Consider the following 12,669-nt stretch of genomic DNA (forward strand, 5'->3'; position numbering starts at 1 on the left):
ACTCCATGAGTGTCATCAGCTGATAAGTTGGACATGGGGCTCTGTAGCCTCCCCAACCATTGTACTTCTGGTGATCTTATTTTACATTTCCTCTTCCTTGCCTTGAGTCCATTTTCTTGAGTCTTGTTTCCATGTTGAATATCCTCTGGCTGAGTAGTTAACATCTTCTACGATAGAAACTTTGAAAGATTTGCCAACTTCTTTGAATGAATTTATTCTTATTGTCTGAAATGGCTGACACTGGCTGGTGAGACTGGAATTACAGAATATTACCCCAAGATCCAGATTCCATGGAATAGTCTTTCATCATCTGTTCTAATTATCCAAGTGATCGTTAGTTGTCAGTCTCTGCAAGGCAAGTAGAATTGATGTTTTTGCTGTTGACTGCACTGGGCAACAATTTTTTTTTTAAAGTGTTGCTTCCTCAGTTTTTTCTTTTGTTTATGATAGACCACTTGAAACGGAACACAAATATGATTTCAGACTACTTGTACAGTATCATATAGGAATTTGGAGAAACAAGAAATTAGCTTTTATTGAATATAATACATTTAATTGCATAACAATGCTGATTCTTTGCAATAGTTCAACAAAGCTAAAAATGTTTTGTTGATGATTTTCGTTTGTACTCAGTGTCTGAGGCTTCTTACTCAAGTGTCCAATAGTAATCAGCCAACACTGATGGATTCCAGTTGCCCTGATGCCATTTCTCCATGATTGCAGAGTCATGGTAAAACCTTCACCGTGCTCGTCAGACAGCACTAAAATTTGCAAGGAAGAAGTCTAAATGGGAATGCAGAAAATGAATCTACGGTGACATGTTGCACTTCATGATTTTGTATGCTTAAAACATGTTGTCAACCAGCTGCACGTAGTTTGGTGATCCGTAGTTGCCAAGCAAATTTTCTATAACATCCTTGAGTGCCTTCCATGTGATTTTCTCCAGTCCCACTAGAAGTTCTTTGAGTTGCCTGTTGTTGATGTCCTTCCTGTTTGATACTTTCCTTAATCTTGGCATCAGTTATTCTGACTTGAATTATGAATTGAAATAACAAATACAGGTGATTTTTTTAAAAAAATGGTGTGTGATCAGGAAATTTTGTGGTTATTTTCATGATCAGCAACCCAAAATCCATAAGATACACCCAAAAGTATTCCAGAAGCAAAATCTTTGTTGTCCAGTGCCATCTTGCAGTATTGTTAAATAAATCATACACATATGATTCCAGTTTTGTGAAAATGAATCTGTGAAATACTTGCTGTGTTTAGATTTTTAAACTAAGAAGAATAAATGCAATACAATGATCCCTGCAAGGATACCATTCACTGGGTCCCTGGTATTGGTTGATTGATCACTATTTTTCTGCACTTAATGCTTTAAATAATTTTATGAACTTAGAACCTGAAATTATTGTGAATTATCTTGTAATGTGTGATTACAGATTATGTGTTATTCACAGATTATCAAATGATATCAAAAATAGTTTTTTGGATTAGTTATTATAATGGATGAACTTTAACTTGCCCATTAAAGTCAAACAAGATGTTTTTATTTCCTGAGGTATAAAAGACTAAGAGCAGAGATCACACTGGAATTAGGTCACTGTTAGAGCATTGTACACCATTTTAGGTACTGTACGGTAGGATCTAACATCCTTGGAGAGAATGCAGATATAATTTATGAGTGCGTTGCAGTAATTGGAGAAGACTAGTTTTGAAGAACGTTGGATATATTGTTTTCATTATGGAAGGAAAACAGAGGAGATTTAATCTCAGGTAACACTGAGGTTTTTGTGTGTAAGGACCTGAATGGCTAATATATGGGATAATTGATTTAAAATAAAATTCATTGGAAACAAGCTTTTAGAGTCCACATTGGCTATTATTAATCTATCTACACTAATTCTTCTCGAGTCACTTTTTGTTTTTATGCCCCTGTTCTTATCAGCTCCCCCACAAATTATGCCACATACATGCACACCATGGACAATTTGTAGTTACCAACTTAATCGACCAATCTGCACATCTTTGTGATGGAAACCAAAGGTTGCAGATGAAATTCACAGGGAGAAGTATGCAACCTACATAGGCAACACCAAATGTCAGGGCTGAACCCAGTCACTAGAGCTGTGAACCAGTACCTCTGCTGGCCATGTTACTGTGCCACCATAAAGAGGAGTGCAAAAAATGTAGAAATTGCCTGAAAACAGAAGCATTTCAAGCACATTGCAAAAGTTTTGGCATGATAGAGAGAGAAATGGAATCAATTTCAGTGGCTTTTTTTTGGCTGGTATGCACTTAAGAAGTTAGTAGAACAATGTTTTATATGACAAATGTCTCCAATTTTTTTCCAAACTTGATGTCCAGTCACACAGCTGGCACAGATATGATTTTGATCTTTAGGAAGTGAGCCTTGTTGGCAGTGTCAGCTTTTATTACCTTTGAATTGAATGCACTCTAAGGGCAGTAACGAATCAACCACATTAAGAGTTTGAAGTCACACTTAGGACTATATTGGAACAGAATAACAGGTTCCTTAATCAACATCACTGAATGAGATGAGCTTTTATGTTCCCCACTATGTTCACGGCAGCCATTACTAATGCTTGCTGTATATTCAACATTTTTATTTAATTAATTGATTTCTTCCCTTCTCCCACCCCCTCCACACCTTCTGAATTGTGAGTCTTGTTCCACTTTTCCTTTGAACAGAAATTAAAATTGGTGTGCTTTCTATTGGATGTCCGAAGTTGAAAATTGACTACTCTATTTTACAGATGCATGTTACTCTGCATAAATTTATTCCCTTTTGGCTTAATGCTCCAAGTATTGCTTTTATTTCTCAAAAGTGAATATCCAAAGAAAATTAACTCAAAATTATATTTTCTAAATAGAAGTTCTAGTGAGTTTGAAAATGCTTTGGAGGAGATCCCTGGATTTGAGGTTGATGACTATATTGATATTGTTTGATAGTTAGAATAGGCATAAAATTCTGTATCTGTTTTACAGATGCTCAGTTGACTAGTTTATTTTGAAAAGTGCCTCACAGGTTAGCAATTAATTAGCATTTCGCTTAAATAAAGTCCTTCAAATGTCCACTTGTCTCTGCAGTTTAATCAGGACAGTGGATATTTTGAAAGAATGGCTTTGCTGTGGTTGATCCTTTAGTGCTCTTTTAATTCCAAAATTATGTGCCATTTGGATGGTCCATTTATTTGTGATTTACTTTTCTACCCACAGAAAAAAAAAGCCACTTAGAATTGCCTCCCAGTTCTCAAAAAAATAATCTATTATTTTCACAGGACAGGTGCAGGTGCCTGAAGAAGAGGTTGAGCAAAACGGCCAAAACAGGAGCAAAGGCAGCCACAGAGCAATGTGCATGAATGGCACAGAGGCAGGACAGTTTAACAGCAAGGTCAAAAATGAACGGAGGTCAAGCTCTTCTTCCAATCCATCCCGCAAAGCCTCCACCAGTAGCAGCAAAGTTCGGAAACTCTCTGCATGTAAACAACAATGACCCGTCTGTAAACTCTGTGGTATGTACTGGAGCTTCCATTAAATTATATTTGAACTGGACTCTATCTTAAGTGCACACTTTAACGTGACAGTCCAATTATGTATATACGTTTATGAAGGAATAGAGACTTTGCATTGATTCATAGCAATCAGAATAGGGCCAGTCATTAGTCTCTGTGAGATATGACTATAATAATGAACTTGACTTCCTTTAACTGTCACTTAATAGTGTGACAGATGGTTTTAAACTATGCCTTTCCAGTTCAAACATAATAATAAAAAAAGGTAAAATTGAACTATATTTGAATGGAAACCCAACACAAAGTCAGCACATGCCATATTCGTATTACAATGTACAATATTGTAGTATGATATGATCAATACATTGAAACTTCGCAGAAGTATATATATATATATTTGGTCACTCGTTTTTTGCACTGGGTGATTATTGTCTTATAACCTTTGTTCACATATTTTGAGAACAGCCTTTGTTTCTCTCAGTATTTTTTTGTATACTTGAAGGTGAATTTTATTTTTCTGTAAACGAACTAGAACTTGTGGCGGAATAGCATTACTTTTATTTCAGTTCATTTAAAAAAAACAATCAATCCCATTCATTAAAGTGAATTTTAGGTGAAAAGTCTACTTTGTACTTTTACAATTTCTTAGTTACAAATATGTTACTCCATCCCCTCTCCCAAGCTCTCTTTTCTCAATTTCCTGTAGCTTAGGTTTGCTTGTATGTAAAACTTTTATGTATAAAGAGCATCTGTAGTGTTCAAACAACTAGTAAGATCTATCATTACATTTGAAGTCAGCAGTATGCCATAAGCTTCTGCTATCAGAGAGCTAGTATGATGTCTAACTGCTTAAAACAAGGTTTTAAACACAATGTGATGGATTTTAACTTTGGGTGGAAAATAGCCCATTGAGAGGCAGCTGTCTGATATGCACCCAGCTCAGTCTGCTTGAAGTCAGTAAAAAGTTCAATCCAGCAACGTGTTCAATGGCAAACTAACGGTGACCTGATGCTGAAAGTTAAAATCTATCGCACTCTCTCACGACAGTGTAAAGTACTTGGAGAATTGTTCCTGGTCCAGTTGCATTTTAAACCTGACTGACACATCTGGAGGATTTGAGATATAAGTGGTGTTTACATAGCAGCATCATTGGTGCTACCCATGAACCTTCTAGGGGTAACACCCAATGTACAAGTCCTGAGTACTGTAACTTGCAGCTGCCATCCTGAAATATGAAGAAATACATAATCTGATTGGTAGAGTTGAATATCTGATTGTTTTGGATCTTGTAACCTGTAACAAAAGTGTTTTGTAGGAACTCCTCTATATTGTGAGGTCCATGGCTTTTATTCTTGAGATTCTAATTCTTTAGTGCAGGTTTGTAATTTTAAAATGAAATTGAATGTATTAAAGGAGCAGTACGTTATTGTTTTGACTTTCTTTAACAGATTACTTCTTGCCTTTTATCTTGTTAAAATACCATTTAATATTATTATCTGATTATTAATTAACATCTTTAATAGTTTCTGCATGTCTCCATCAAAGAATTATCATTCTCTACCTAGAAACTGCTATAATGGTCTCATTAACGAATTGACATGCCAGTATCATCTGAGCAAAAAACCTGCGGATTGGTTTGTTTTTATGTTTGTCTTGTCTTTAGCAATATAATCATATGTAGGGTGTCCTCCCTTTATCCAACCATGACCCAGGACGTTCTGCTCCTTTAAGTTGGCAAATAATTAAAAAAAAATCATTACTTTGATATGTTGAAAAATTGTATAGTAAACTAAAGTTTTAGTAGAAAATAGTTGGTGATTGAAAGTTCACAGCTGCTTTGAAAACCATTTTTAAAAACTTTAAATGGAAATTATTTGTAAATGAACACCATTTTGCTTTTGTATAATTTCATACAGAAATGCCATTGTATTTTACCTTTGATTTATATTTATTAACCACAATTTAGTGAGGTGTCTTCACCATTGCATATGTGTGTTTATGTAGTGCTTCCTGAAGAGTTGTCACAGTTGCTAATTAGTGTACAAGAATATTACAACAATTTTCCCCATTCTTCTAGTGTTGTACTGTGACAGTAGTAGTCTGCATGCTACAATAGCTAAAATCCCAAAAGTCACACTGATTCAAATTTTGTAGAAATTTGGTTAATAATTTAAACGATTTTGCCTATATTTTTGTTTTTGCAGGTGTTGTATTAAATTAAATAAAATAATTTGAAAGTCCTTTGCATTCAAACGCACCCACGTTTGTGATAACTAAGTGTGTATTTATGGACTTCATTGGAAATTTATAAAAGTAAACCTATTCTGGTCTTCATGACCCTACACTAAATATTTTAACATTTTACTGTGACTGATTAAAGTGTAAATGACATTCAGGGTTTCCGTATTTCTGTAGGGCAGGAGTTCCCAACTGGGGTCCACTGACCTCTCAGTTAATGACGACGGTCCATGGCATAGAAAGGTTGGGAACCCCTGCTGTAGGGCAAACTGTGAGGAAATTTGGTTGATTTGTGTAAGTTTACTCTTTGTTGATGGGAGCCATCAGCAGTAAGATGGCATATGTTTAATATTTTCTGGAATTAGCTAAAACATAAGGAATAATTCTGAACAAATAATTTTTAAAAACTCCTGAATAACTCCGTTAGTGCATCCAATCCAGAGTATCCAGCAGAAGCCTGTTACCCATAGACATTCCAGAGACATTTTAAATTCCTTTTTATTCTAAAAAATCTGTCAGTAATCTAACTCTGAAAGGTGGAAAGAGCAGTAGAATTATTCACCATCCCTGTTGAAAGTAACTGATGCTCTCCACATCATTGCTGTAAAATATGTTTGAATGTCCTTCTATCAGTTAAGGGCAACTTTAATTTTCCAAGATTCTCAGCTCTGTTCTTGTTTCCCTCCCCAAACGGATGTCAATTTTAAGTTAAATCAAATGAAAGTTTACTGTACAAAATGATGCAGCTTGCTGCCATTTTTAGTACAGCTTCAGTCTATTTTCAAGTTGGTTCAGATATAGGGTTTAATGAAATTGGTTCAGTAAATAGACATTTGTATTTTAGACGAGGATGTGAGTGAAGTAATGAATACAAATGTTATGCAAAGGTAATTTGAATTCAAATTAATTGTCATACGAATAAACACAACTTCATAATATACAAATACTGTGATTAATGACTCAAATTAGTTCTTGTTGTAAAGTTATTGAACAAATGCTCATTCTAAATGTAGATTTGTTTAGTTTTGTGCTTTAAGCTGTGCAATAAAGCATTTGTTTTTTAAACTTTGGTTAGTGGTGCATGAAATACTTTTAATAAACCATACTGAAGTGTAGGTCAGCCTCCACAACTCTGGTTTCCCTTGTAGCGAATATATTTCATTGTTAACAGCTAGCTATGGTTCATCATTAAGCACTGTGCTTTAATTACCTTTTTGTAGTTGCATATTCAGTTTTAAAGCCAGCTTCATATTATTTTGCAACATTTTACATACTATCTGATCACAAGGTGTGGGCTATTGTAACAAAGATCTTGGCTTGATTTTTAAGAAGTGCATTAAATAATACTTAGAAGGCACAGCGATGCTGGAGTCATTTAAATAAAAGACATTTCAACCATCTCCATTACAATTGCACAGAAAGGTCTCCTCTGTTGCAGGGAAATGTGTCATAGTAGCAAGATTACAGAACAAGTAAGCTTCTGAAATTGAACTTTTTTTGATTGAATATAATGATCCAAAATAGTTCGCAAAGGTATTGACAGTTTGAAAAATTGTCATGAAGATCGAGCAGTATGATTACAACAGTTATGGTTAGCTCCATTGTAAATGAGATGAGCAGATGCCAGCAGGAGGAATTCTAGCATACCATGCTAGGACTTATCCTTTAAGCATATTAGTTTGATTGAATTGTATTAAGAAATATGTTGTATTCAGCAGTGAATGACATACACAGAAATTATTGCAGACTATATCTAAAATAAATGGCAAAAGTTATTTAGCTTGACATTCTTTACTCATTTAATGAACTTCAGTCTGATCTGCCAACTCTCACCAACCCTGGGCATCTAATTTCCTGTAGTTTGTGCGCACTAAATATTTTCCATGGCACTTATGTACAAGGTATATTACCCTTATCTACATGTTTCTGGTTGTAGAAGATCTGGGAGCAGTATCTGAAGATCAAGATGGTTTCTGCTATTTTCACTCCTCAACTATTTTTCCTAAATTGCTTTGTATGACAGAACTGGTTGCCACATCCATCTATACTTAATTGGGTCTGTGGAACACTAACACAGATACGAAGAGTGCTACAAAAATGGAATTGCCTTATCCTGTGTTCTGAGTAGGCAGCATCTCCTAAAGAATAACTCAATTCAATTTCCTCAATATCTTGAGAGACAACAGATTAGAGAGTGAATCAAGATGGTTGTACACCATGGACAACACAAAACCTCATAATATGCATCATAGCTGCATTTGAAATATTGTCTGTTTGACTTCTTAAGATAAGTTTTTTACTTAAAGTATTTCTTTAAAGTACATATGACAGGAGACATAACCTTTGAAGTCTGAACATTTATTTTTCTCTGTTGAGGTCATAATTATATCTAGTTCAGAATTACATGCTTCTGAAGTAAAGAATGAGGAGGGCAGGATGAACTATTGACATGCTAGCAGGAGTGTTGCCTAGACCCATTGCTGTGCTTTGGTGTATTAATATGAAATTAGTGATACCTTCAGATCCATATCGCTGCTACCAGCACATCCTGAATAAAAATAAGATCTTGCCATGTATCAGTAATTTAGTTTTTTACGGCTACAAATGTTCAATAATTCTTGTTACAAGCCAAGACATCCAATGAAATACCATTATGTTCAGTCATGATTTTTTAGAAATCCCAAGAACTTCCCTCTTTTTAAGCTGTCTGTAATTTTAAAGAAATTATGCAAGCAAAATTAAAATCCTCAAATGAGATCTCCCTGTATCAGAAAGTACGAATGCTTGGGGAAAATGAATTTTCTTAATTTCTCAATTCACCTTTTAATAAGCATCTTCGTGATTTGTGGGCATTTCAAAATGCTTTGCATTCTGTGAAGTTCTTCTCTAATGTAAGATCTAATTATGTTATAGGTTAACAATTGGCACACTTCTACTATTAATTTTGTTAACTTCGATAACGTATGAAATATGTGATGTGGCAATGCTTATTAAAATGTCTCTTTCTGATTATGGTCAACAGAACAAGTTTATTGTGGCATTTATTTGCTAGTTAGCTAGCTAGCTCCATTTTAATTGTACAGTATCTAAATCTAAATGGCATGAAACTTGCAACTGACTCCGCGCCACACTGCCACAGGAGAGTTACAAAGGTAATGTAATTGACAAATTTTATTTTAATTTCTGAGTCAGTTTCCTGGTTGGCAATGTCACTTAGCGAGGACTGCAGGTACTACGGTTTAACCTGGAATATTGTGAGTAATACACACAAAATGCTGGAAGAACAGCATCTGTGGAGAGGAATAAACAGTTGATGTTTTGGGATGAGACTCATCAGTCCAGGTGAAGGTTCTCAGTCCCAAATATCAACTGTTTATTCCTCTTCAGAGGTGCTGCCTGACCTGAATTCCTCCAGCATTTTGTGTGTGTTGTTCTGGATTCCCAGTATCTGCAGAATCGCTTGTGTTTATATATTGTAAGTAATTCTAGGTCATGTACCTAGAGTAAGTTGCTTTAGACCATAAGACAAAGACAGCTTTGAGTTGCAAATAGTTCTATGTAGAATTATTGCTATAATACCTCATCTTGTGGAATAAGGAGAGACTGCATGAATTAGAGTTGTATTTGTTCAATTTAGATTGTTGGGAGTTGATCATGGTTGTTAAGACTGTAATAGAGACTGGTAAGGTATAAATAAACATATTTCCTCTGGGTGGAGAGAATAAGACCTAAGGGTTCAGTGAACAAATGAGTCAGAAAAACCTCCTCTATATCCAATGAGTAGCTGAAGTTTAGAACTGTTCTCCAAATAGCAATTGAATGCTAGGTCAGGTATTTGTTTTTAAGACATTGAACAGAGTTAAAACTAAGAGTATTATGCTCGTGAAAAAATGGGCTTCTGGAATTAGTTTGCAGATTAATCAAGATCGCATTGATAAGTAAATTGGGCTTGATGATAATTTTTCCTATTTTCTAAACTGAAAATATTGACATTGAACTGTCATTGTGAAGTTAAGGATGAAAGTGGATTTTTGGGGCAGATTGAAGGGAAATTTAATACACATTGTGCTATTGTTGCAGCCGTTGAAAATAAGAAGTGCAAATGTAATGGAAATTAACTTCATTATCCCTGAACACAAAATTAAAGAAATAATAAAACACTGTAGTGTATCGATATGAGTGCCTTTATCCCTGGGTAGAACTAAACTGCTACTGGTTCCAATTAAAGCTTTTAAAATTTTCAACCATTTTGTTTAAGAATGCCATGATGATAAATTATTATCCAGTTTGATTTTAGCAAGCTTTATTTCAGTCTTTCAATTTCTGGTGTAAATGTTTTTAAAAATAATTGGCAATATTTGAGTTATCTGCTTGTAGAAGCTTTATTCATGCTGCAAATGCTTAATTTTAAGCTCATATTTCAAACAAGTACCTGCATTATTAAATAACTGATGCCAGTTATGATTGCATTACAAATTTTAGTTTTGTTACCGAGTATATACTTCTACTCTCAATAGACAAGAGCAAAATAGGGTATTTTAGTAAAATTTATTTATGTGTGTTCGTGATAATTCAAATATCTATTTGATTTTTTCTTTTGAATTTGTACAGTTTGTTGTCTTTTCCATATTGGTTGTTTGCCCATCCTGTTAGGTGTGGTCTTTCAATAATTCTATTGTTTCTTGCACTTGTTGTGAATGCCCGCATGAAGATGGGTTTCAAGATTGCATATGGTGACATATATGTATTTTTACTTATATATATATAGATTTACATTGAACTTTTGAACTTTGAACTATTTGAGAGTTATTGATATAGATCATCCAATTAAAATCTGACTGCTTAGAAATACCAACTTTTACCTAGGTTGGTGTGTGGAAGTTCTGGCCTTCTGAGTAAAGCCAGAAGACTAAGTTTGAGAGTAAAGCTTAAGTGACTATTCTAAGTTATTTTAAATATGTTTTCCTCCCTAATTTTCCCCCTCCTTCCAACCAGCTTTTATAGATATCCATGAATCAGTTGCAGTTGTAAGAGCATTAATTTGATGGCTTTATTTGAAAGGTCAATGAAGATCTTGGTAGTGCCTGAAACTGGCAGTAAAGACAGTAAAAGTATAACTGTTCTCATTGGTGGTATACCCCAATGTGTGATCACATACAATAATGTAATGCATCGATGCACATCTGAATGAGTTATCCACCTTGGCTTCCTCATGGAATCCCCACCAGCAGAGAAACTCAGCCCTCAGTCGCTTAATTTCACTACTTATGACAATAAGAAATAGCAGAGAGAGCTCAGGTTACATCCAAACTATGGACCACAAAGAACATCCAGGCTTTACCTTTTGAGGCATTGTGCTCCAGAATTGTGTTCTCACCAGCTATAAGATTGGAATCTAACCGATGCTGTGAAAAATTCCTCCAGGTTATATTCTGCTATATCAAAAATAAATCAAACCCAACATGGCTAATTATTGCTTTGTCCAAACTCAGCCCTTAATATTATTGGAAATAGTACTATCAGCTGACACAAGCTCATCGGTAACTTGCTCACTGTGCTCTATTTGGATTGCATCAGGATCCTTTGGCTCATTGCAGCATTGATCTAAAACAGTCAAGGAGTGTGATACATATGTCTGTCCTGGACATTATAGTAGACTTGATCAAATGAAATGTCAACCAGCCCTTGTAATAGTGAAGATGTGTACAGTAAAGGAAAAGTATTACAATGTTTGCAGTACGCAATGATCCTAATCATCTCAACCCCACGGTTGCACAGCGGTTAACACGATGCTATTACAGCTCAGGGTTTTCCTGAGTTCAGAGTTCATTTCTGGTACCATCCTACAGGAGCCTCTGTACTTCCACCCCTTGGAATTGTTGGGTTTTCCCTAGATGCTCTGGTTTCCTCCCACACAAAAAGATGTACCAGATATTTTAATTGGTCATTATAAATTGTCCTGTGATGAGGTTAGGGTTAGTTGGTGTTGTGTTGCTGGGATGACATGGCTTACTGGGTCGGAAAGGCCTACTCAACACTGTATTGTTAAATAAATACACCCCTCTCACACCTACCTAAGTACCTACCTGAAGACCCCATTGTGGAGCTCTTTATAGCAATATTAAACATCTAGATGACTTCAACTGTTTTATCAGCATCATTTCTTACAGTTTAAGGTCAAAATTAGGGATGTGAGTGAATTTGAAATTCTTCAAGCAATGAAGCTGTTTATACCCACAAGCAGCTAAACCAAGTCTACGGTTAGGTTAAACCAAGACCCAAGTTTTTAGTACAATTTATCTGAAATTGGCATACCTGGCACTCAGTGCTGAGCTACTCTATCTGCAAATAACATTATAGATTTTAGTAATCTCTGTCTTTAGTTTTAAAAATAGTTTTCACCCATGTACATATCTGGTCTTGATTCCTGACTGAATTAGCCGCGATATTTAAAAACTTTTTGGACAGGTGCATGGATTGGAAAAAGTTAAAGAGTGATATGAGCCAAGTGTAGCTTAGAAAAACACCTTGATCAACATGGAGGAGATGGGCTGCAAAGACTCTTTGCTTGCTGTCTTGGCCCGAAACGTCGACAGCGCTTCTCACTATAGATGCTGCCTGGCCTGCTGTGTTCCACTGGCATTTTGTGTGTGTTGTTTGAATTTCCAGCATCTGCAGATTTCCTCGTGTTTGCTTGCTGTATAACTTTATGACTCGCCACTTGATTGCTCTTGTGAAGCTCTGGAAATGTTGATTTTAAAAATAAGACATTGCATGTGTGGGAACACTAGCAGGCAATTCGTTAAACTATTTCAATTGTTTGTTTTCAATGTAATGAAACTCAAACTATTAACTGGCTCTATATCCTTTTGCCCTTTTCAGTTATGACTCAGTG

The 12,669-nt window shown here is 35.4% G+C and overlaps 1 protein-coding gene across 4 annotated transcripts in view; it reads left to right on the plus strand.

The window, feature by feature from the left end:
* The window catches only part of stk11 (serine/threonine kinase 11), a 136,061-nt gene that overhangs the window by 84,639 nt on the left and 38,753 nt on the right, over positions 1-12,669 (plus strand). For 3 of the 4 annotated variants that reach the window (XM_073068258.1, XM_073068257.1, XM_073068255.1), the window contains one exon: positions 3,303-3,536. The exons of the other annotated variant lie outside the window; for it this stretch is intronic. In XM_073068258.1, the coding sequence (XP_072924359.1) occupies positions 3,303-3,517 (215 nt within the window). In that variant the 3' untranslated portion in view covers positions 3,518-3,536. The remainder of the gene's footprint in view (positions 1-3,302; positions 3,537-12,669) is intronic. 4 annotated transcript variants of the gene reach the window in all.

This window comes from Hemitrygon akajei, chromosome 16 (assembly GCF_048418815.1).
Source record: "Hemitrygon akajei chromosome 16, sHemAka1.3, whole genome shotgun sequence".
NCBI classification, from domain to species: domain Eukaryota; kingdom Metazoa; phylum Chordata; class Chondrichthyes; order Myliobatiformes; family Dasyatidae; genus Hemitrygon; species Hemitrygon akajei.